The 24,006-nt window shown below is 32.5% G+C and overlaps 1 protein-coding gene and 1 pseudogene across 1 annotated transcript; both read right to left on the bottom strand.

Moving 5' to 3' along the window:
• Nucleotides 1-641: 641 nt before the first annotated feature.
• On the bottom strand, nucleotides 642-5,241 carry LOC145977265 (uncharacterized; annotated as a pseudogene).
• A 17,568-nt stretch (nucleotides 5,242-22,809) lies between these two features.
• On the bottom strand, nucleotides 22,810-23,411 carry LOC145977131 (uncharacterized). Its single transcript, XM_083108858.1, has 2 exons — nucleotides 23,129-23,411; nucleotides 22,810-23,047 (listed from the first exon to the last, which is right to left on the bottom strand). The coding sequence occupies exons 1-2, from the start codon at nucleotides 23,263-23,265 to the stop codon at nucleotides 22,870-22,872; spliced, it is 315 nt and encodes a 104-aa protein (XP_082964984.1). The 5' UTR covers nucleotides 23,266-23,411; the 3' UTR covers nucleotides 22,810-22,869.
• Nucleotides 23,412-24,006: the final 595 nt, after the last annotated feature.

Here is a 24,006-nt window from a genome sequence, read left to right as displayed (position 1 = left end):
AAAAGATAATATTAATTTTTATATTAATTATATTGTAATATATTAATATATTAATGTTTAATATTATATTACAATGTATATAATATGTCACTATTTATACAAAATTTAATATATAATTCAATACAATTCTCTGAAAGGTAAAATAAAATACACGTGCAAAATTATTATTTTTAATAAAGTAATTTGTTTTATTATTGCTTAAGCATAATTAGCTATGTATAAAATAAAATAAATTTGCAATTAAAATAATTTTAATAATTTAATAACAATTATTAAAACTTGAATTAATAGAAAACACAATTGTTTTTAAACTTTTTAAATAACAAAAAACAAAAATAACTTTTTTAACAGAGTTTATAAGAAATAAAAAATAAAAATGAAATAAAAAATAATATTTTGAGTTACATGTTATGTAATGGTGTAGTGAGTGCATCAATTATTAATTTCTTTCTTGCTGCTTTTTCAGGTTCTGACATATGTTCTAAATGTGAACGAACATATTCAGCGAATGACTGATCAGGCGTTTTCAAATTATGTGTGGTATTTTCTTTTGAATTTTCGAGAAAATTCAAAATTGTATTACTAATATCTGTAAAAGTATCATCAATGCTTTTTTTCTCATCAATTTTACGTTTTTTATATTATGAAGTATTTATTTCCTGAGAATGTTTATTATTGTCTTGAATTAAATTGTCCTGATTTTGAAATGACAAATTACTCATATTACTCAATTTACTCAATTTACTCATATTTTCTTTTTGTGGCATATTATATTTTTCATTCTCTGATCCACTAGTAGACTGGTCACTATTTTTTAACTTGCAATGACTTAAAATTTTTGAATTTTGCACAGATTGAGCAGCATTTTTTAGATCTAACGTTAGTAAAAGTACTGAAAAATAAAACAATTTTACAATAATAAATTAATAATACATTAATTACCAATAAATTAATAATAAAGTATATTTAAACTCTTATTAAATTTAATTTTAATTGTTAATTATTTATTTTATAATATTAAAATAACTTACTTCCTTTTTTTAATAAAATTATCGAGAAAAGATAGTTGGGAAAAGAATGCAAATGGTTTACGTTTTGAAGAAGCATTGCCACTTTTATATTCATTTTCAATATTTCTTTTTTCACGACTGTATTGATCTCTTAGGCCCGTATTTATAGTCGTGATTCTGCTGAGAAACTCAGCTAAAACTAATCTTGAGATGTGATACGGTTTAATAAATGAATCTTAAGAATCGATATGATATTCATTTATAATCTCGATTCAATAGAGATACTCAGAGGAAGTTTGTCTTGAGATGCAGCTTGAGCTATGTTCATTGCATTTCAATAATCGATACTTGAGAAAAGATCATACGTGTACATATTAATAGTCTTTAGATTTCGTATCAGCTAAGATTTGAGTCGGGAAAAATTGCGTATCACTCAAGTGTGGTTCGAAAGTGACTTGAGGAAAAGTTGACAGGATTTATAAAATAATTTACACAGATTAATCATCAACTGATTCATAGAAGTACGTTTATATTGCAGTTTAATAATATATAAGTGTACCTAATAATAAAAAAGTAATATAATAAATAAATAAATATATAAATAAAATAAATAATATAATATAAATAATTAATATATGATTAATATAAGTAATATAAATAATATTTTTACTTCATAGTAAAGAAGCACTTAATAGTGAAAATATTTTTATTACACAATTTTTAACAACGTACAGGTTAATTAAAATGAATTGGATTGAAAATTATGAACAATATGATATTTATGAAAATTATGATCAATATGATATACATGAGGAATTACGCGAACGTTTACCAAAACGTTATATTAGAGATGCACGAAATCCCTTCGAATGGTGGTCTGAAGAGGAATTTATTAAGAGATACAGATTTCGAAAAGAATCTGTAATGTATTATATTCTCCCTCGAATTGAAGAGCCTCTTCGCAAACCATCAAGAAGAGGTCTTCCAATATCACCGATTAAACAGCTTCTTTTATGCCTTCGATTTTATGCTACAGCATCCTTCCAAGTTAGCTAAACTGATTTTTGAAAAAAAAAAGATATTTCTGTATTGAAAAATTTAAATGCTGTTTATATATTCTTACATATATAGTATATGAATTTATATTTCTATAGATAGTATGCGGTGATTTAGAAGAAATTTCTCAAGCTAGCGCTTCGAATATTGTTCGTAAAATATCAAATCTTCTTGCCGGCATGCATCGGACTTTCATTAAATTTCCAAGTACACGTGAAAAAATTGAAAGAAATTGGCAAATGTATCAAGAATTGGGCAGACAAGAAGGCTGGAATGGAATACCAAGAATTGATGGATCCGTTGATTGTACACATATCAAAATTGTTAATACACCAGGCCAACAATTTCATGAAGCTTTTCGAAATAGAAAATCGTTTTTTTCGATAAATGTACAAGCAGTAGCTGGACCTCAAGGAGAATTTTTAGATATCGTATCCCGATGGGCTGGTAGTACACATGATAGCCGAATATTTAATATGTCCCGTGTAAATATGAAATACATGCAAAGAGAATTAGAAGGTGCACTACTTGGTGATAATGGATATCCCAGCCTTCCATATCTTTATACCCCCATATTGAATCCTCGGACAGCTCCAGAAATACGATATAATCGTGCTCATGTTAAAGCTCGCAATGTTGTAGAGCGCATGTTTGGAATTTGGAAAAGAAGATTTCCATGTTTAAATCGAGGAATGGGAAACAAATTGGAAACAGTATGCAACATAATAGTTGCTTGCGCGGTTTTACATAATATTGCTCTCATAATTAAAGACGCTTTAATAATTGATAATAATATTCCTCTTGAATTGCCCATACCAATAGATCCAATACCACCACGTCCTGGAGAAGGTATGGCTGTCCGTCAAGCATTAATTGAGACACATTTTACTTAATTTAATATATTATATATATATATATATATATATATATATATATATATATATATATAATCCACATGTTTATTTTATACTATTCTCGCTTTTTAAAAAACTTTTAAATATAAATATTTAATATTTTTAAAATATAATTGCCTATATAGTTCATAAAATTAAAATTGTCTGTTTATTATATGTAACATGTAACAATATTAATTATAATTTATAATATATAACATTGTAATAATATAATAATAATAATAATATAATTGATATAATAACATAAGATAAGATTTTTAACTTAATTTTTTTTTTAAAACTTCTAATTCTAATTCCGCTATATCTGCTCGTGCTTTGGCTTCCCTCTGCTTTTCTCTTTCCGTTCGAATTTGTTCTTCTCGTAACTGCTTGTCTAATTTTATTAATTTCAATCTTTCTTCTGCTTCCTTTTCTATAATTGTACTTTTCTTGTCTTCGTACAGCATCTTACGTTCGTGTATTGAAAATGGACAACGTCGTGCAACAGTTTTTGCAGGTGATGTCTATTTTATTTTCTTTTATTGGTGTTACGTCTATTTTATTTTTCTTTGTTGGTTCTATATCTAACAATTATTAAAAAAAAAACAAATAGATATTAATAATAAAGAAAATTTATATATTGTAATAATAACATATTATGTACATTATATATATATATATATATATATATATATATATATATAATCAATAATACATTATTTTATTATAAGAATATTTAAAATTTATTAATATAAAATCTCTAATATTTATTAATATTAAATAATCTAATTGTAATACCTTCATTTTCAGACTCTTCAATCAAAATTGGCAGAGTATCGTTTATATTATCGGATAAAGTAATTGATTCATTAACTGTAATATAATAATTATTAATAAACATAATAAATTATTAATAAATAATAATAAATATAACAATAAGAATAATAATAATATATAATGATAATAATAATAATACTAATAATAATTATAATAATCATAAAGATAAATAATAATAATATACAATAATCTCTTACGTTCATCAGTTTGGTGGAGATTGTCGGAATCATTAATTGATGGAATTTCCATAATTAAATGCGGGTTTATAATTTCTATTAAGGGATCTATTTCTACATCCCCAATAGCTTCTCCACCACCCGTGGCAATTCTATGTTGCCTTTCTTTAGCTAGTTCGCTTCGTTGGCGTTGTTTTAAATTTGCCCATAATCTTTGCAACTGTTTGTCTGTAGCCTATATGTAAAAAATTAATTACTCAAATAATAATATAATACATAAATTATATATAAGAATGTAAATTATTTATAATAATTATTATATATAATTACATAAATTATATTAATATTATATTATTATATTATTATATTATTATTATATTATTATTATTATATACAATTATATAAATTATTATATATAATAATTACCTTTTCATTAATATAAGTGCTAGCATTGAAAGCAGATGCAATCTTGAGCCATGCTTCTTGCTTGGCTTTAATGGAACTGCCATCCGTTTTTTTATTTTCAATAATATGTTTGTACTTGACCATGCATTCAAGTAAAAACTTTTTTTCAAAAGATGTAAAATTTTTCTTTTTTTGTATCGATGACATTCTGTCACTTTTGTATTCACTTATGACACTTATTTAAAAAAAGGTTACTCAAACAAGCGCGTATCGCTGCTTTAATCAATATTTTAAATCTCAAGACGAATTTCATGTGAGTAATTATTCCATTTTTCAATTGAATACAGTCTCAAGTGATCTTTAATCAAAATGTAACTATTGAACCGTTCGTATCTCAAGACACAAAACTCCAATCTGAGTATCTCATCTGATACGTTCTTGAGACGAGACTCGAGAAACGACTATAAATACGGGCCTTAAAGAAGTACATCTCGCTTGACAATACTCAGGCGTGTAATGTTTACCTGCAAAATTTTAACAAATAATTATTTACTGATTTATAATTTAGATAGCCTATAAATAACTTATACCGGTTGCAAAGCATATTGTTATGAAAGTTTACTAACCTAAATTTCTTTGTTGCATAATAGTAAAAATTTCCATCCAAGCATTTTCTTTCATTTGTTTATCTTTAAAATTATTATCATTTTTATCATATAAATGTTTTCGTTCTCTATATAATTCTATAAGGTAATCATCACCTTCTTTTTCTTCAATAATAACATCACTTGCAGATTCTATATCTTCGTGATAGATAATTGAATCATCCGTACATGGATTAAGAGAATAATAATGATCACTCATTTTCTTCAATAAAAAGTCTAAATATTTAAAAAGTAATCAATCACATTAATCAGTCTCACTGTAATCACAAACGCCGAATTAATGGAATATACAATGCGATGATTACGTCCTACGTTTACGTAAAATCCTTGTGCGTTGACTAACGTCTCCGACTTACGCATACGACTTTGTCGGAAACAGTTACAACATCTTTGTGCTCAGGCCCTTAATGGGACCGTCTGCGTGCCCTGGTCCGTTCGTGAACACGGCGAAGGTGGTAGCGGTGAGACTGCTACTGGAACGCTCCAAGGTCCAGTAGGCGAAGTATATCTCCGTATTCGCACGTCCCAGACTTCAAGCAGGTACCGTGGTGGACGAGTAAATCTCGATGGTTCCAGCTCTATCTCCTCCAATTTCCAAGGCAGAAGTTGGAACGAGACCTTCCTTTCTCCTGCTGAATGGTTTGTGCAGGGTGCCCTGGGCGCCTCTCCACGGTGATCTGACCGGCCCTGGTGATCGGGGCGTCGGGAGTGGCCGTGGAATTTGACTTCTCTGCCGTGAAATGGTGCGAGAGCGCAAAGCTCTGCTACAATTAAGTCTTGAGGAGATATAATCTCCTCGTGAAAAAATAACAAGTCTTGGCTGTCGATATAGAGCGATGTTATACTGCTATTCTCAAGCCGCGACTTGGTGTTCCATCGTCTCGCGCGGTCTTATATAACGAGGCTGCCTCATTTCTCTTACGCGAAATGGTTTGCCCCTGCGGACATCTGTCGGCTCGCCTCGTACTGAATCGCCTTAGGGCTCGCACCGCCGTACGCGTAGCGCATGTACGGTATGAGGTTCAGTAGGCGCTTAATGTGTGGTGGATCATAGCCGCCAGATTAATCAAAATCACGCTGCGTCTCAGACCAAAAAATTTTAATAAGCTACTACCACCCTTCCGGGACACGATTCGTTTATCAACCATTTCTTCGAAGAGGCAAATATTCAACGAAGGCAAAAAATAACGTAGCAGCAGTAGGGTTGCGCCGAGTCTCATCCATTCTTTAAGGAAACCCAAATGAAACAATTGTATAATAATACAATAAAATAAGATAATATATTGTCCTTAGTGTGTACACTGTGGACAATAATTTAAGATTTATTTACTGATGTTTCAATCTAATAATTTGCACACGTATACAGGGTATCCAGTAATTCCCATTTCATCCGTTAATGGAAGATTCCTGAGGTTATTTAGAGATGATTTTTCCTCAACAAAAATATTGAAAGAGATCATTATTTTTTTCAAGCTCCCAATTTTTGCCATCATATATCTATTAAATTAAACCCGACATTAACTGAAGAATATAGTTTTAATATTTTAATTCCACAAAGTTTAGTTTACAAAAAGCCTGTTATTTTCCATCACTTATAACTCGAAAATTATTGGTGCTTCGACATTTTCACTGAGGAAAAATCTTCTCCATATATATATATATATATATATATATATATATATATATATATATATATATATATACAGTACCCTCCATAAGTTTGGAAACACTCTATAAAGGTATACAATATAAAGAAAATAACTTTAATTTCTTTGATATTTGCCGGATGTTATATCCTTCTTCTTGTAAAATAATAATCTTGACTCGCAATTCATATGGAATCTGGCACGTCGGAGCCATTTTTAATGATTATAGTAATTTTTGTTACTTTTACAGAAACTAAAATCAAACTGCACTTAAATGAGTTCTTATTACTCTGATGTATGTTTTTAATGCGCGTAAACATTACAGGCATTCCACTACAGCATCTGATATGCTGTAGTAGCACTAATTGGCAGAACAAATCAACGCGCGAAATTTAACTCCGAGCAGTTCGGTGCCACGTAATAATTATTCGACATATTTTCGGTATAAACAGGCGTCATATCATCATTTAAACGTCTCGCAATATATTCATATGAAAAATCTGCACAGATTGCTGCCATGCGATTGTTTATCTGTGAAATGCAATGTGTTTCCAAACTTATGGAGGGTAGTGTATATTGTTGTGCCGTGTGCGGCACGGGATATGGGATGTTGCCGGGATAACCAATCAAGGCCTCAGGACCGTTTAACTTTCAATTTTTTTATTATTATAATTATTGTCCTTTTTACAAATTCACGTATTTTATTCTAATCGGTTTCTTTTAAGCCTTCTCTTCTAAATGTCGTCTTTTCTTAAATCACCTCGTTCTTAGATTTCGAGTGTTAACAAACTTCTTCAGCGTTTGCACAGAATAGCGGTTAGCCCCAGATTCGCACTCTTTATTGATTGATTTTTAATTAACGACTATCCGCCGCGGACCCGCGGTGGACGGTTTTTAACACTTCATTTTTAGGTGTATTTTGGAGGGGATCGCCTAGCGACATGACCATATATGGTCATGGAAGATTTTCGTGGCGGTCAAGTCCAAGTGCAAGCGAAGGAGGTTCAAAGTCGAATCATTTCGCTGGCATTTTCGCGTTTCCGGCGAACTCGCGCGTAGTTCGCTGAGATAGCGGTTTTACGCGGTTCGCGAACATTCCATCGCATTTTAATTGTATAAAATAAAATAAAGTTATAGTCTTTCGGACTATAACAATATATATACAGGGTGATTCTGAATAACTTTATGTTTTTGCAAAAACATAATCTTGACCGAATTCTAAGACGATTTTTCCTTTGGCAAAATTTCGTGCAAAGCATAGTTTTTGAATTATTAAAGGAAGTAGTTAACGTATGACGGGTCGAATACAAGAGGCAGGCAAGGGTGGCACGATTCACCGTCAGACGCGGGCGCTCACGCGGGGCGCCTTCGGCGATCAGCTGGTCGCTATACTATGCACGGACATACATGCGAATACATACATTCTCTCTCTCTCTCTCTCTCTCTCTCTCTCTCTCTCTCTCTCTCTCATTCGCTCACTTACCCGTGGTTTTTTTTTTTTTTTTTTTACGAGAGGGGAAAATGCATTTTATGCATACTCACCGGTCGGTCCGGTGAGTTATGTGGGACTCGAGTAACAAGTCTAATTACCAACTCGGTACTCCCTACCCACTAAAAACCCCTCTCTTTTTACGAATTTCCTCTGGGACACTATCTGACTTCCCAAGATCTGTTTTGACACAACGCCAAAGAATAATTATTGTTACCTTGTTCGATGACTTCTGCTAATTATTGCTGTAGTTTCTTGAGAAATAAATATTCCGATAGATCGCACTTTCACTCAAATTTAACGTAGATATCACACGTTGCAAAAGACAGAGACATCCACACTAAATAATTAATCGAAAGTTTTTCTTTTTATAAACTGTACTCTTTTGTAAACTTCAACGTAACCACATTTATTCACTCACTCGATAAAACGAGAATTTACTAAACTATCACTATCTCTATCACTAATCACTATCAATCACTGCCGAATAATCACCGTTGGTAATTAAAAATCCCTCGATGAAAGAAATACACGCGGACACACACGTTATTACACGACGCGACGACGCAACAACGCGACAACGCGACGATATTTATTCGGCGGTAGCAAACAGCTGTAGTTAGGTTACGGTAGGTTAAGGTACTAACGGCGCTGTCGAACGTAATCATATGTTTGACCGAAGAACGCGGCCAACATACAATATTAAACATTTAACGCGCGTATAATATTATTATTATCATACGATATACATACATCATATGATATTCAAAATTAATTAGAATAAATGAATGTTTTTAAAATATTGAATATTTCACTATTAATATTAAATATTAATATTAAATATTTTACTATTATTATTAATATTAAATATTTATTTATTTAATATCAATAATAATATTTAATTTATTTATAAATAAATATAGTTATTATTAAATATTTATTTAGCTATTATCATTGAAAATCAATATAAAAAAAATATTAATTAATTGCAGCGCGTCTTGATCCTTCTCTTGGCTTTTTCTTAAGCTTTTTTGAAAACGAAAGAAGATTCCACGTTTAAGAATGTTGGTCGCTCTGAAAAGAGCGGATTATTTTGATCGCCTTAAAAAGGGCGGATTGTTTTCGACATTTTACAGTAAATGTTCGAAGTGACCTCCATCCATCCGAATGCAAGCTCTCATGCGTTTTATTAAATTTCTTTGGACATTTGCAAGTACATCTTCTTCAACAGACCATATGGCATATCTCAATCTTGTTTCCAAATCCTCCATGTCTTCAGGGAGCGTTTTATAAGTTATTTCCTTGCAGTATCCCCAAAGGAAAAAATCCAGTGGATTGAGATCCGGGGATCTTGGAGGCCAACGTATCGGACCATATCGACCTATCCAGCGTCCAGGAAACTCGTTATTTAAATAATTTGTCACAATTCTGGCATTGTGAGGGCCAGCACCGTCTTGTTGGAATATAATTTTGTTTCTATCCAATAACGGCACGTCTTCCAAAAAATCTGGCAGATCGTTTTTTAATAAGTCAATGTATGCTGCGCTGGTTAAAATGTCCGGGAGAATGATTGGACCTAGTATTTCAGTCCCCATGATTCCAGCCCAGATGTTGAGCTTCCAACGAATCTGGAAATTCCTGACTCGTGTAACTCTGGGATTTTCATCGCTCCACAAATGCATGTTATGCGAATTAAATATTCCTTCTCGCGTAAATAGCGATTCATCGCTAAATATTATACGAGAAAGAAATCTGGGATCTCTATCTATCCTTCTCAGAAAATTTTCGCAAAATCTTCTTACAGGATAATCTTCTGGTCGTAAATGTTGCACGCGAGTATAGTGAAATGCGTGCAATTTTTCTTCTCGTAATATTCTCTGTACCGTTGAATACGATAAATTGTGCTCTCGAGCGATAGTCCGAATACTTGTTTCGGGTTCTTGCTCGATAGCGCGAATAACCGTTTCAGTATTTCGCAAATTTCTTGCGTTACGATTTCTCCCAACATCATGTTTGGTTGGGAGAACATTGCCCGTCTCGTATAATCTTTGAGCTGCTCCAAGTATAACAGCAGCCGACGGATGTCTCGCCCGATTTGGGTATAATTCGGCGTATCTTGTTGCCGCAGCGTTCTGATGCCCATGGCACTCACCGAGTGCCATTAGCATGTCGTAATATTCTTCATTTGTATATCTTGCCATGTCGTTTTAACGCTTCTAATGATCGAAGGGTTATTGATTGCAGCATCGATCGCCTTATCTTATTTATACGATCCTCGCGGGGGGTCCATGTCCCCTCCGCGCCTCCCGCGACCAATCCGCGAGTCGCGACTCGCGTGTCGCGGATTGGTCGCGGGACAAGTATTCGGACAAGTATCGCTCGAGAGCACAATTTATCGTATTCAACGGTACAGAGAATATTACGAGAAGAAAAATTGCACGCATTTCACTATACTCGCGTGCAACATTTACGACCAGAAGATTATCCTGTAAGAAGATTTTGCGAAAATTTTCTGAAAAGGATAGATAGAGATCCCAGATTCCTTTCTCGTATAATATTTAACGATGAATCGCTATTTACGCGAGAAGGAATATTTAATTCGCATAACATGCATTTGTGGAGCAATGAAAATCCCAGAGTTACACGAGTCAGGAATTTCCAGATTCGTTGGAAGCTCAACATCTGGGCTGGAATCATGGGGACTGAAATACTAGGTCCAATCATTCTCCCGGACATTTTAACCAGCGCAGCATACATTGACTTATTAAAAAACGATCTGTCAGATTTTTTGGAAGACGTGCCGTTATTGGATAGAAACAAAATTATATTCCAACAAGACGGTGCTGGCCCTCACAATGCCAGAATTGTGACAAATTATTTAAATAACGAGTTTCCTGGACGCTGGATAGGTCGATATGGTCCGATACGTTGGCCTCCAAGATCCCCGGATCTCAATCCACTGGATTTTTTCCTTTGGGGATACTGCAAGGAAATAACTTATAAAACGCTCCCTGAAGACATGGAGGATTTGGAAACAAGATTGAGATATGCCATATGGTCTGTTGAAAAAGATGTACTTGCAAATGTCCAAAGAAATTTAATAAAACGCATGAGAGCTTGCGTTCGGATGGATGGAGGTCACTTCGAACATTTACTGTAAAATGTCGAAAACAATCCGCCCTTTTTAAGGCGATCAAAATAATCCGCTCTTTTCAGAGCGACCAACATTCTTAAACGTGGAATCTTCTTTCGTTTTCAAAAAAGCTTAAGAAAAAGCCAAGAGAAGGATCAAGACGCGCTGCAATTAATTAATATTTTTTTTATATTGATTTTCAATGATAATAGCTAAATAAATATTTAATAATAACTATATTTATTTATAAATAAATTAAATATTATTATTGATATTAAATAAATAAATATTTAATATTAATAATAATAGTAAAATATTTAATATTAATATTTAATATTAATAGTGAAATATTCAATATTTTAAAAACATTCATTTATTCTAATTAATTTTGAATATCATATGATGTATGTATATCGTATGATAATAATAATATTATACGCGCGTTAAATGTTTAATATTGTATGTTGGCCGCGTTCTTCGGTCAAACATATGATTACGTTCGGCAGCGCCGTTAGTACCTTAACCTACCGTAACCTAACTACAGCTGTTTGCTACCGCCGAATAAATATCGTCGCGTTGTCGCGTTGTTGCGTCGTCGCGTCGTGTAATAACGTGTGTGTCCGCGTGTATTTCTTTCATCGAGGGATTTTTAATTACTAACGGTGATTATTCGGCAGTGATTGATAGTGATTAGTGATAGAGATAGTGATAGTTTAGTAAATTCTCGTTTTATCGAGTGAGTGAATAAATGTGGTTACGTTGAAGTTTACAAAAGAGTACAGTTTATAAAAAGAAAAACTTTCGATTAATTATTTAGTGTGGATGTCTCTGTCTTTTGCAACGTGTGATATCTACGTTAAATTTGAGTGAAAGTGCGATCTATCGGAATATTTATTTCTCAAGAAACTACAGCAATAATTAGCAGAAGTCATCGAACAAGGTAACAATAATTATTCTTTGGCGTTGTGTCAAAACAGATCTTGGGAAGTCAGATAGTGTCCCAGAGGAAATTCGTAAAAAGAGAGGGGTTTTTAGTGGGTAGGGAGTACCGAGTTGGTAATTAGACTTGTTACTCGAGTCCCACATAACTCACCGGACCGACCGGTGAGTATGCATAAAATGCATTTTCCCCTCTCGTAAAAAAAAAAAAAAAAAAAACACGGGTAAGTGAGCGAATGAGAGAGAGAGAGAGAGAGAGAGAGAGAGAGAGAGAGAGAGAGAGAGAGAGAGAGAGAATGTATGTATTCGCATGTATGTCCGTGCATAGTATAGCGACCAGCTGATCGCCGAAGGCGCCCCGCGTGAGCGCCCGCGTCTGACGGTGAATCGCGCCACCCTTGCCTGCCTCTTGTATTCGACCCGTCATACGTTAACTACTTCCTTTAATAATTCAAAAACTATGCTTTGCACGAAATTTTGCCAAAGGAAAAATCGTCTTAGAATTCGGTCAAGATTATGTTTTTGCAAAAACATAAAGTTATTCAGAATCACCCTGTATATATATATATATATATATATATATATATATATATATATATATATAATTTGTAATATAAGCACGCATACAATATATTACACAATCGTTTATCAATCAACTATAAATAAAATAAAAAATATGCCATATTACTATATGACATATAGTTCATGTCTAGAAAATAGTCTAATCCATAATTATAATATATAACGGTAACGTCCTCCAAAATGTGTTCGTATCTCACATTATATATGTATATATACTTCTTTAAGAATAAATAAACACACCTCTTATTAATGTGAAAATGGTGCTTTTTCACCTTATTTTATTTTATTTATATATATCTCTTATATATATATATATATATATATATATATATACCTGAAAGCAACAGCGAAACGGTTGTAGAAAGCATAATATTAGAAGAAAATTTATTTTACATTTACTTATATGAACAGTGAGATAATTTTATTATTTATTTATTGACATCGTATCTAGATCTCTTGCAATGTGTATACATATAAGTATATCCCAATTACAGTTATTAAGCACAAAACAAAATGTTTCACCTATCCGTTGTTCATGAGTGCATTGAGGAAAAGATACATATACATATACATATACATTCGATCAAAATTTCTCGTTTATATAGAATCGTATACAATTATGCATGATTGTATCTGAACTATATTTGTTACTTATATATATTTATATATATGACGCAAGACTTATATATAATTATACAGGGTGATTCCCCAAAATAACCCCAGTGTCCTTGAAATGACACATTCTTGAATCAATTCTAAGACGATTTTTCCTTTGGCAAAATTTCGTTCGAAGCTTAGTTTTTGAATTATTAAAGGAAGTAGTTAACGTACGACGGTTCGGATACAAGAGGCAGGTAAGGGTGGCGCGATTCACCGTCAGACGCGGGTGCTTACGCGGGGCGCCTGCTGCGATCAGCTGGTCGCTATACACATACAGACACACATGCGAACACATACATTCTCTCTCTGTCTGTCTATCTGTCTGTCTGTCTGTCTGTCTCTCCCTCTCTCTCTCTCTCTCTCTCTCTCTCTCCCCCTCTCTCTCTCTCTTTCATTTGCTCACTCACCTGTAATTTTTTTTTTACGAGAGAGGGGAAAATGCATTTTATGCATACCCACCGGTCGATCCAGTGAGTTATGTGGGACTCGAATACCAAGTCGAATTACCAACTCGGTACTCCCTACCCACTAAAGACCCCTCTCTTTTCACGAATTTCCTTTGACACACTGTCCCTCTGACTTCCCGAGATCTGTTTTCACATAACGTCAAAAAATAGTTATTATTACCTTGTTCGATGACTTTTGATGTATTGCTGTAATTGCTTGAAGGAGAAATGAATTTTCCGATAGATCGTACGTTCTCAAATTTAACGTAAATATTACGTTGCAAAAGACAAGAAATCCACACTAAATTATTAACTGAGTGTTTTTCTTCTTTCATGAACTGTATTCTTTTATAAACTTTAACGTAATCACATTTATTTACTCACTCGATGAGACGAGAAATTTACTAATGACTCTATCACTAATCACTATTAACCACTGTCGAATAATAACTGTTGGCGATTAAAAATCACTCGATGAAAGAAACACGCGCGGACACGTTACTACACGACGCGACGACGCGACAATGCGACGATAATTATTCGGCGACTGCAAGCAGTTTTTTGTCATGGTAGGTTGCGGTAGGTTAAGGTACTACTGGCGCTATCGAACGCGATCATGTGTTCGATTGAAGAATGCGGTAAACATAATAAACATTTAACATATTAATATTATTATTATCATGAATGTGTGCGATATCCATACATCGTATGATATCTATTTAATAATTAATTAGATTAAATAAGTGTTTTTAAAATATTTATTACTTTTACTATTATCATATAAAATATTAATATTAAATATTTATTTAACTATTTTATCTATTTATTTATTTATTTATCTATTTCACCTATTTATTTTTAACTATTTATTATTAATGATCGAAAATCGGTCATTGATAATAAATAGTTAAAAATAAATAGGTGAAATAGATAAATAAATAAATAAATAGATAAAATAGTTAAATAAATATTTAATATTAATATTTTATATGATAATAGTAAAAGTAATAAATATTTTAAAAACACTTATTTAATTTAATTAATTATTAAATAGATATACGATGTATGGATATTACACACATTCATGATAATAATAATATTAATATGTTAAATGTTTATTATGTTTACCGCATTCTTCAATCGAACACATGATCGCGTTCGATAGCGCCAATAGTATCTTAACCTACCGCAACCTACCATGACAAAAAACTGCTTGCAGTCGCCGAATAATCGTCGCATTGTCGCGTCGTCGTGTCGTGTAGTAACGTGTCCGCGCGTGTTTCTTTCATCGAGTGATTTTTAATCGCCAACAGTTATTATTCGACAGTGATTAATAGTGATTAGTGATAGAGTCAGTAAATTTCTCGTCTCATCGAGTGAGTAAATAAATGTGATTACGTTAAAGTTTATAAAAGAATACAGTTCATGAAAGAAGAAAAACTTTCAGTTAATAATTTAGTGTGGATTTCTTGTCTTTTGCAACGTGATATCTACATTAAATTTGAGAACGTACGATCTATCGGAAAATTCATTTCTCCTTCAAGCAATTACAGCAATACATCAAAAGTCATCGAACAAGGTAATAACTATTTTTTGACGTTATGTGAAAACAGATCTCGGGAAGCCAGAGGGACAGTGTGTCAAAGGAAATTCGTGAAAAGAGAGAGGTTTTTAGTGGGTAGGGAGTACCGAGTTGGTAATTCGACTTGGTACTCGAGTCCCACATAACTCACTGGATCGACCGGTGGGTATGCATAAAATGCATTTTCCCCTCTCTCGTAAAAAAAAAAATTACAGGTGAGTGAGTGAATGAAAGAAAGAGAGAGAGAGAGGGAGAGAGAGAGAGAGACAGACAGACAGACAGACAGACAGACAGACAGACAGACAGAGAATGTATGTGTTCGCATGTGTGTCTGTATGTGTAAAGCGACCAGCTGATCGCAGCAGGCGCCCCGCGTAAGCACCCGCGTCTGACGGTGAATCGCGCCACCCTTGCCTGCCTCTTGTATCCGACCCGTCGTACGTTAACTACTTCCTTTAATAATTCAAAAACTAAGCTTCGGACGAAATTTTGCTAAAGGAAAAATCGTCTTAGAATTGATTCAAGAATGTGTCATTTCAAGGACACCGGGGTTATTTTGAACCCTGTATATTAAACTAACAGAAATCCATATATAATTATACATAAAACATTGTGAACATTATATATAAGTATGCAAAATGCGCACTTATATATAATTATATGTAACAGTTATTGCTTACACTTATATATAAATATATATAATGTCCTGTACTCTATCATTTATAATTATACATATTTTTGCACAATTATATATAGTTTTGTACAATTATATTCAATTCTGCATGAATATACATGAAAAATTTTTTACCGGAAGATGGAAATCGTCTTAGCGAAAAGCCTTTTTCGCTACTGTTGTTGCATCCCAACACACAACAACCAATCATGTTTTCTGTGTAAAGTGATTTCACATTAATAAAGCCACTATGTTTAATGACCCGGTAAAAAATTTTTTATATATAATATCATATATAACACTATAAAATTATATAGAAATGTATACAATTATGTAGAAGTTATATATAATTATGTATAATTTTATACGACTTCTATTAAAATCGTATAAATATTATTTATAATTTTTTTAACTTTCATATAAATTTATAATTTATAATTTATAATTTTTTAAACTTTTGTATAAAATTATATATAATTACACATAGTTTATACATAATTTTATATATTTCTATATAATTTTATACTATTATATGAGTCAAAATTAGTGAAATCGGACACTAAAAATGGACCTATTGAATCCCAATCAGTTTAGTGCACACTTACGTTGCTATATGTGTAGAGAATACTCAGAAAAATTTTTGTCAAAAAATTCGCATTTTTGGCGATGTTATAAACAAATTAATTTATAAACGACTTTTTTTTCAAATTGATATATCTCCGGAAGTACTCGATGAAATTTGATGAAATTTTGAGGGTAGATTCGTGAAAAATAATTTAAAAGAAATAAAAAATAAAATTTATGAAAATTTAAAATTTGTTTTTAAATAATTAATTTTTAAATAAACAATTAAAAAATTAATCTACTTCTCGTAGGTTTAGAAAAAAAAGCTTTGAAGCATAATATTCCTTATGCTTTAAGCTATATTTACGCGAAAGAAAATTACTGTATTTCCAAATAGAATAAGAGTTATGAATATTTTAATGTGAAATGTACGAACGAGATATCTGTCACAGAAGACTCGCATCGGGTTATCTACCTTACAGACTCGCTTTCTATCATTGCAACTTTTGAAATTATTAATCTTATTTAACTGTGACTTGAAAAATGTTTATTATTTAACATTAGTATTCAAATAAATAACAAATACGTTCGTTGGTATATTACTATAAAAAAAAAAAACAGATCGCAATCTACTGTATCGATATCATTGGTTGAAAAACAAGCAACAATCGACACGGCGTGTTGTGTTTTGTTTTGTTTTTTTTTTCTTCGAGCAGACGCATTGTCGTTCAGTAAGTCTATTGTCTAAGTTGTAATGACACCTCCGCCAAAATGCTGCAATCCTTTCCAAAAGAAAGGTCACAAGTGCTACCGGATAAATTTAGTGTTTTTGACAAGTGCATGTGACGAAAAATTTCGCAATTGGCAAGGTCAGTACATTTGCCAATCATGTAGAACGCAGCTATATAAGAAAAAAGATCATTTAATAACAGTAAGTAATGTCGCGGAAAAACGAATGGATAAGACTACAGAAGAAGTAGATACGCAAGAGAAAGAAGAAGATATGGATATTGATGTATCGTCCAAGGATCCAGATTATAAGTGTCAAAAAATAGATAAAGAAATAAAACGAATAAAATTAGTTTCCGTTTTAGAAAAAGCTGTCATGGAATCACCTGACGGCAAATTAGATTTTAATTTGTTAGAAAATAATGAAGAGTTTATTCGTAAATCAATTATCAGTCCGAATTCAAGTTTAAATAATGAAGAAAATCATGATAACTGGATCGCGGATTTAAAATCAGCATTATTACAAGCAGCTAATCGAAAAGAGAAAATTTTTTTACTTACAACCATGCCGGTCGAATGGTCTATTCGGAGAACCGCGAAAGAATTTTCAGTGAGCAAACACGTGGTGATAATGGCTCGAAAATTGAAGAAAGAAAATGGTTACGGTACTTATCCCGATAAAAAGAAAGGCAACTCTATGAATATAGACATAATAAATAAAGTGCGAGATTTTTTTCTTTCCGATAATGTGAGTCGAGTTATGCCAGGGATGAAAGATTATAAATCTGTTATTGTTAACGGGAAACGTCGTCATGAAACGGTAATTTAAAATAGAAAATATTATCAACAAATTTATCAATTATTCAATATTATTATAAAAACATTAATTTTGATTTTGATTGTAAATTTACGTTTTTAAATTAAATTTCAAAATTGTTTCAGAAACGTTTGTTGTTGGGAAATCTATCAGAGTTGCATGCTGATTTTTTAAACAATTGTCCCGATTTAAAAATTTCTTTGTCAGTATTCAGAACATTGAGGCCACCTCAATGTATACTAGCTGGTCCCAAAAGTACGCACAACGTCTGCGTCTGCAAAACACACGGAAATATTAGACTAAAATTAAGAGGTCTTCAACACGAATTCGATAGGAAAAAAATCACTTTTGGGACAGACTATAAGCAGTACCTTAACGATATTATTTGTTCAGTCTCAAATGCAAATTGTTTCTTGGGAAATTGTAAAAACTGCCCTGGTTTTGATAGAATTATGAAAGAACTACAGTCGATTTTTAAAAAATATGCTATTTCAGAAATAACGTATAATCAGTGGCTCACGACTGACAGGTAATCGTATTCATTTCGTTTTTTCAGTATATCGAAATTTTTATGTTTTGTTTACAATCAAAATTTTGTTTCTAGATGTCAGCTTCTTAGTCAAACAGAAAATCAAAATATTTTTTTGAAAAATCTCAGTACAGATTTATCGATTCTTTTAAAACATGATTTTATTGCGAAATCTCAAGGAAAATATTTACAAGAATTGAAAGACTCGATAGGTGACGGTGAATTCATAGTTACTTTAGATTTTTCAGAAAATTATTCTTTCCATGTCCAAGATGCGATACAATCGCAGCACTGGTCAAAAGACCAAGCCACATTACATGTATATGTAATATATTACAAAAAAAATGGTGTAAAACAACATGTTAACTTCGTAGTCTTCTCTGAATATATAAATCACGATGCTGCTGGTGTACATTTGTACAATTCTAGAATGATAAGTTTTTTAAAAAAAAAATTTGGCACGAAGAACATCAAGAAAATTATTTATTTCTCCGATGGAGCTCTCAATATAAAAACAAATATAATTTTATAAATTTATTGAATCACGACAAGGATTTTAAAATTGAAGCCGAATGGCACTTTTTCGCGACCGCGCACGGTAAAGGGGCTTGTGACGGCATTGGTGGGTGCATTAAAAGAAATGCATATCGTGCAAGCTTACAAAATAAAAACGACAAGCAAATAACAACGACAAAAAAATTGTGCGAATGGGCAAAAAACTTTTTTAAAAAAATATTTTTTGATTTTACTTCTTTGATAGAATACGAGAAACATAAGAAAAAATTGGAAGCGCGTTTCTCCACAGCAAAAAGTATCCCAGGAACGCGACAATTTCACTGTTATAAAATAGTTAATTCAACTACTATGGAATGTAAAATTTTTTCAAAACATACCGAAAGCGTAAAAGTGAATATATAAATATAAACATGTACTTATGTATATATATGATGTATAAAACGCACACGTATTTGTTATTTATTTGAATACTAATGTTAAATAATAAACATTTTTCAAGTCACAGTTAAATAAGATTAATAATTTCAAAAGTTGCAATGATAGAAAGCGAGTCTGTAAGGTAGATAACCCGATGCGAGTCTTCTGTGACAGATATCTCGTTCGTACATTTCACATTAAAATATTCATAACTCTTATTCTATTTGGAAATACAGTAATTTTCTTTCGCGTAAATATAGCTTAAAGCATAAGGAATATTATGCTTCAAAGCTTTTTTTTCTAAACCTACGAGAAGTAGATTAATTTTTTAATTGTTTATTTAAAAATTAATTATTTAAAAACAAATTTTAAATTTTCATAAATTTTATTTTTTATTTCTTTTAAATTATTTTTCACGAATCTACCCTCAAAATTTCATCAAATTTCATCGAGTACTTCCGGAGATATATCAATTTGAAAAAAAAGTCGTTTATAAATTAATTTGTTTATAACATCGCCAAAAATGCGAATTTCTTGACAAAAATTTTTCTGAGTATTCTCTACACATATAGCAACGTAAGTGTGCACTAAACTGATTGGGATTCAATAGGTCCATTTTTAGTGTCCGATTTCACTAATTTTGACTCATATATGATTATATATAAACAATTTGTTACCGAGGAAATGGTTATAAAGGCATTTTTATACTTTACAATCCATATATATGCTCTTTCTTATTTATTTATAACTCAATAAGTGCTAATAATAATAATAAAGGCTTACCGGTTTATAATTTTATCAGATAAATTTATACACAATGCACAATTTATACAGGGTGATCCAGAACAAACGTTTGTCTTTAAAAAAATAAATTGTCGAGTCTATTCTAAGACGATTTTCCCTTTACCAAAATTGTCTATGAGGCTTAGTTTTTAAATTATTAAATAAAATAGTTTGCGAATTACGGAACGAGTACAAGAGGTAGACAGGGACGGCGCAACTCACCGTCCGATACAGGCGATCATGTGGGGCGCTCGACGCGATCAGCTGATTGCTGCACACGATGAGTGTAACAATCAGTGTGTGTGTGTGTATGTGTGTGTGTTTGTGGTGTATTTATGCACGCGTATCCACACATGCACCGTACTCTCTCTCTTTCTCTCTCCCTCTTTCTCTCTCACTCACTCACTTATTCTTACCTTAATAATGAGATTCTTCATACTGCTGATAAATAGCAGTGCCCAGTGTGTTGCACGATAATAATCGTCGTCGACGAGACGTCGTTTCTTTAACACGCAGTCTGACATCGTCAAATAAGCGAAGTTTTTTCTTTCATCACTTTCGACACTTTTACAAATTTACTCGCGCACTTAATCACTCACGATTGATAAAAGGAGGAATTTACCAACGGTTACGGTACGAATTTAATAAACGGTTAACGCATTTAATTATTAATTACACACTCGATTAAAGAAACGCGTTAACAGAACGCGATACTCGAGGCAAAGCGCGCGACGCGACGACCGACGACAAACAGGTCAGATTAGTACTAGCGCCTCTAGCGCTGCCAAACATAAACGTGTAGCATTACGCGCTAGTACTAACCTGACCTGCTTGTCGTCGGTCGTCGCGTCGCGCGCTTTGCCTCGAGTATCGCGTTCTGTTAACGCGTTTCTTTAATCGAGTGTGTAATTAATAATTAAATGCGTTAACCGTTTATTAAATTCGTACCGTAACCGTTGGTAAATTCCTCTTTTTATCAATCGTGAGTGATTAAGTGCGCGAGTAAATTTGTAAAAGTGTCGAAAGTGATGAAAGAAAAAACTTCGCTTATTTGACGATGTCAGACTGCGTGTTGAAGAAACGACGTCTCGTCGACGACGATTATTATCGTGCAACACACTGGGCACTGCTATTTATCAGCAGTATGAAGAATCTCATTATTAAGGTAAGAATAAGTGAGTGAGTGAGAGAGAAAGAGGGAGAGAGAAAGAGAGAGAGTACGGTGCATGTGTGGATACGCGTGCATAAATACACCACAAACACACACACATACACACACACACACTGATTGTTACACTCATCGTGTGCAGCAATCAGCTGATCGCGTCGAGCGCCCCACATGATCGCCTGTATCGGACGGTGAGTTGCGCCGTCCCTGTCTACCTCTTGTACTCGTTCCGTAATTCGCAAATTATTTTATTTACTAATTTAAAAACTAAGCCTCATAGACAATTTTGGTAAAGGGAAAATCGTCTTAGAATAGACTCGACAATTTATTTTTTTAAAGACAAACGTTTGTTCTGGATCACCCTGTATACAATGCGCACATTTTTAAAAGACTGTCAATTAACGTTGTCGATACCTATTGACGCCATTTTGCTTCAAATCCAAAGATTGTCCAGACTCTTACTTCTAGGGACTCTACCCAACTCTAACAGCCGAGTAGTTGAGTGAGAATAAGAGAAGAGCGCGAATTTTGATAAACACGGTTATAACAGCGTAGTAGAAGCAGTATGCATTTCTGAACAAAGTAATATTTCTTAAAACAAAAGTGACATTTCTTAAAAATGGATTTTAGTAATATCAAATTATGCACTAATGAAGCTGGAGAAGTTATTTTACAAGAAGATGGGAGATTAATAGCATTTTATTCAAAAGGTATTAAATAATTTCATGTATGTATAATAGAGTTACTGAAGTTATGATAAAAGCCAGCATAACTATATTTGTATTTTACAAAATATATACATTACAATACAAGATATGATTTAAAAGTCGAGATAAAAATAAATTTTTATTTCTTTTTTCAGTTCAATCATCTCAATCAGTTAATATCCCTTCCAAACGATGAAAATATATATAAACACTTCAATATAGCAATGCAGAAAGTGGAAAAGCTGCAAAACATCAACGAATGTCACACAGAGGAAGCTAGCAATGCTACAGGTATTGGAGATTTTATAATTATTTTATAATTAATCCATAATTTTTTTTAATACAATATTTATTTTTAATTGAAAATATTTATACAATATTTACTTAAATATACAATATTTATACTTATTTACACAATATTTATTTTTAATCAAAATATAAGTGCCATCAATAGCACCAATAATGCCACGTAATGCAGTGTTTATGTTGAAATCTGCTTTCACTTGTTGTAGATATTGATCCCTTGGCCATCTGATAAACTAGCCTGTCATTGATGGCCTCGATAATCCTCATAAAGCTGTAGTTGAGAGAGCTCTTTGCTATATCAAATCTTTCACCAACAGAACTAGATTAAACAAAAATTATGCTACATTTTCAATAAATATATACACAAACAACAAGTTTAATTTTATTCATAATAACATACCGGTACGAATCAGGAGTAGCTAACAGCCATAATGTTGCTAACAGCTGCTTTCTAACTAAGATTACTGGCTTTCCATTTGTGGCTGACAATACTGGACCAAGTAATGCTTCAAGATTTTCATAAATATTTGAAGTCATTCTAAAATGACTTCTGAACTAATCTTGTGTGAGTCGAGGAATTATATTATCGATATAACCTTCAAGTCTCAAAGGTTTGTGCGAGCTGCCGCGAAGAGTCATTTTTCTCCATATTTGTGAATCGTGCATATCTTCAATATCACTATCACTGCTATCTGAATCACTGTCAAATATTACGTTCGATTGAAGTAAATTGTCCCCCAGCACAAGAGCTGCTGTTATTAACTGTTGTCGTCGATTGGCCTCCATGTTTGTTTATATTTGTTATATTTACATCAGTACTTTCGGTTGCCGTTCCGATTCCACAACTTCCCCAACACACTCAGGAAAGCTCCGCCCACTCTCCCAATCACCTAGCGATCATCCATCGAGTGAGGAATCCGAACGCAATCTATTGTGTTACTACTGTGAGATACAAGAAACGGTTATATTTCTAAAGGTATGGTGTTTATAAGGTTAGATATTCTATAAATGACAGAGACATTTATATTTCGTTGTCACATCACGTTGACTATTACAATTACATAATATTGATATTTATTTATTAACATTTCTTTCTGTTTACTTGTTACATTCATTATTATATTGCACATTTATCCGTGTACTGTCTATAAATGACTTTTAAAATCTCGAGAATTCGCGGTTTACAAATCTAGTAATATTAGTAATTTTGTAATCTATAGGTTTTAGGGTGGGGTCCCATGGAGCGTATTACGATACGCGCGTATCGGGCGTATTGAA

The sequence above is a fragment of the Camponotus vicinus genome, unplaced genomic scaffold, assembly GCF_025532165.1.
Source record: "Camponotus vicinus isolate PSW18456_S1 unplaced genomic scaffold, iyCamVici1.0 SCAF_9, whole genome shotgun sequence".
Taxonomy (NCBI): Eukaryota; Metazoa; Arthropoda; class Insecta; order Hymenoptera; family Formicidae; genus Camponotus; species Camponotus vicinus.
Note: the sequence above shows the minus strand (reverse complement) of the source record. Positions and strands in the feature narration are given on the sequence as shown.

Bases quoted from the DNA above. Each gene is read 5' to 3' on its own strand.
- LOC145977131 (XM_083108858.1), bottom strand. From the start codon at position 23,265: ATGACTTCAAATATTTATGAAAATCTTGAAGCATTACTTGGTCCAGTA. The intron at 23,048-23,128 runs GTATGTTATTAT...TGTTTAATCTAG, and splicing joins GCTACTCCTGATTCGTACCG to TTCTGTTGGTGAAAGATTTG.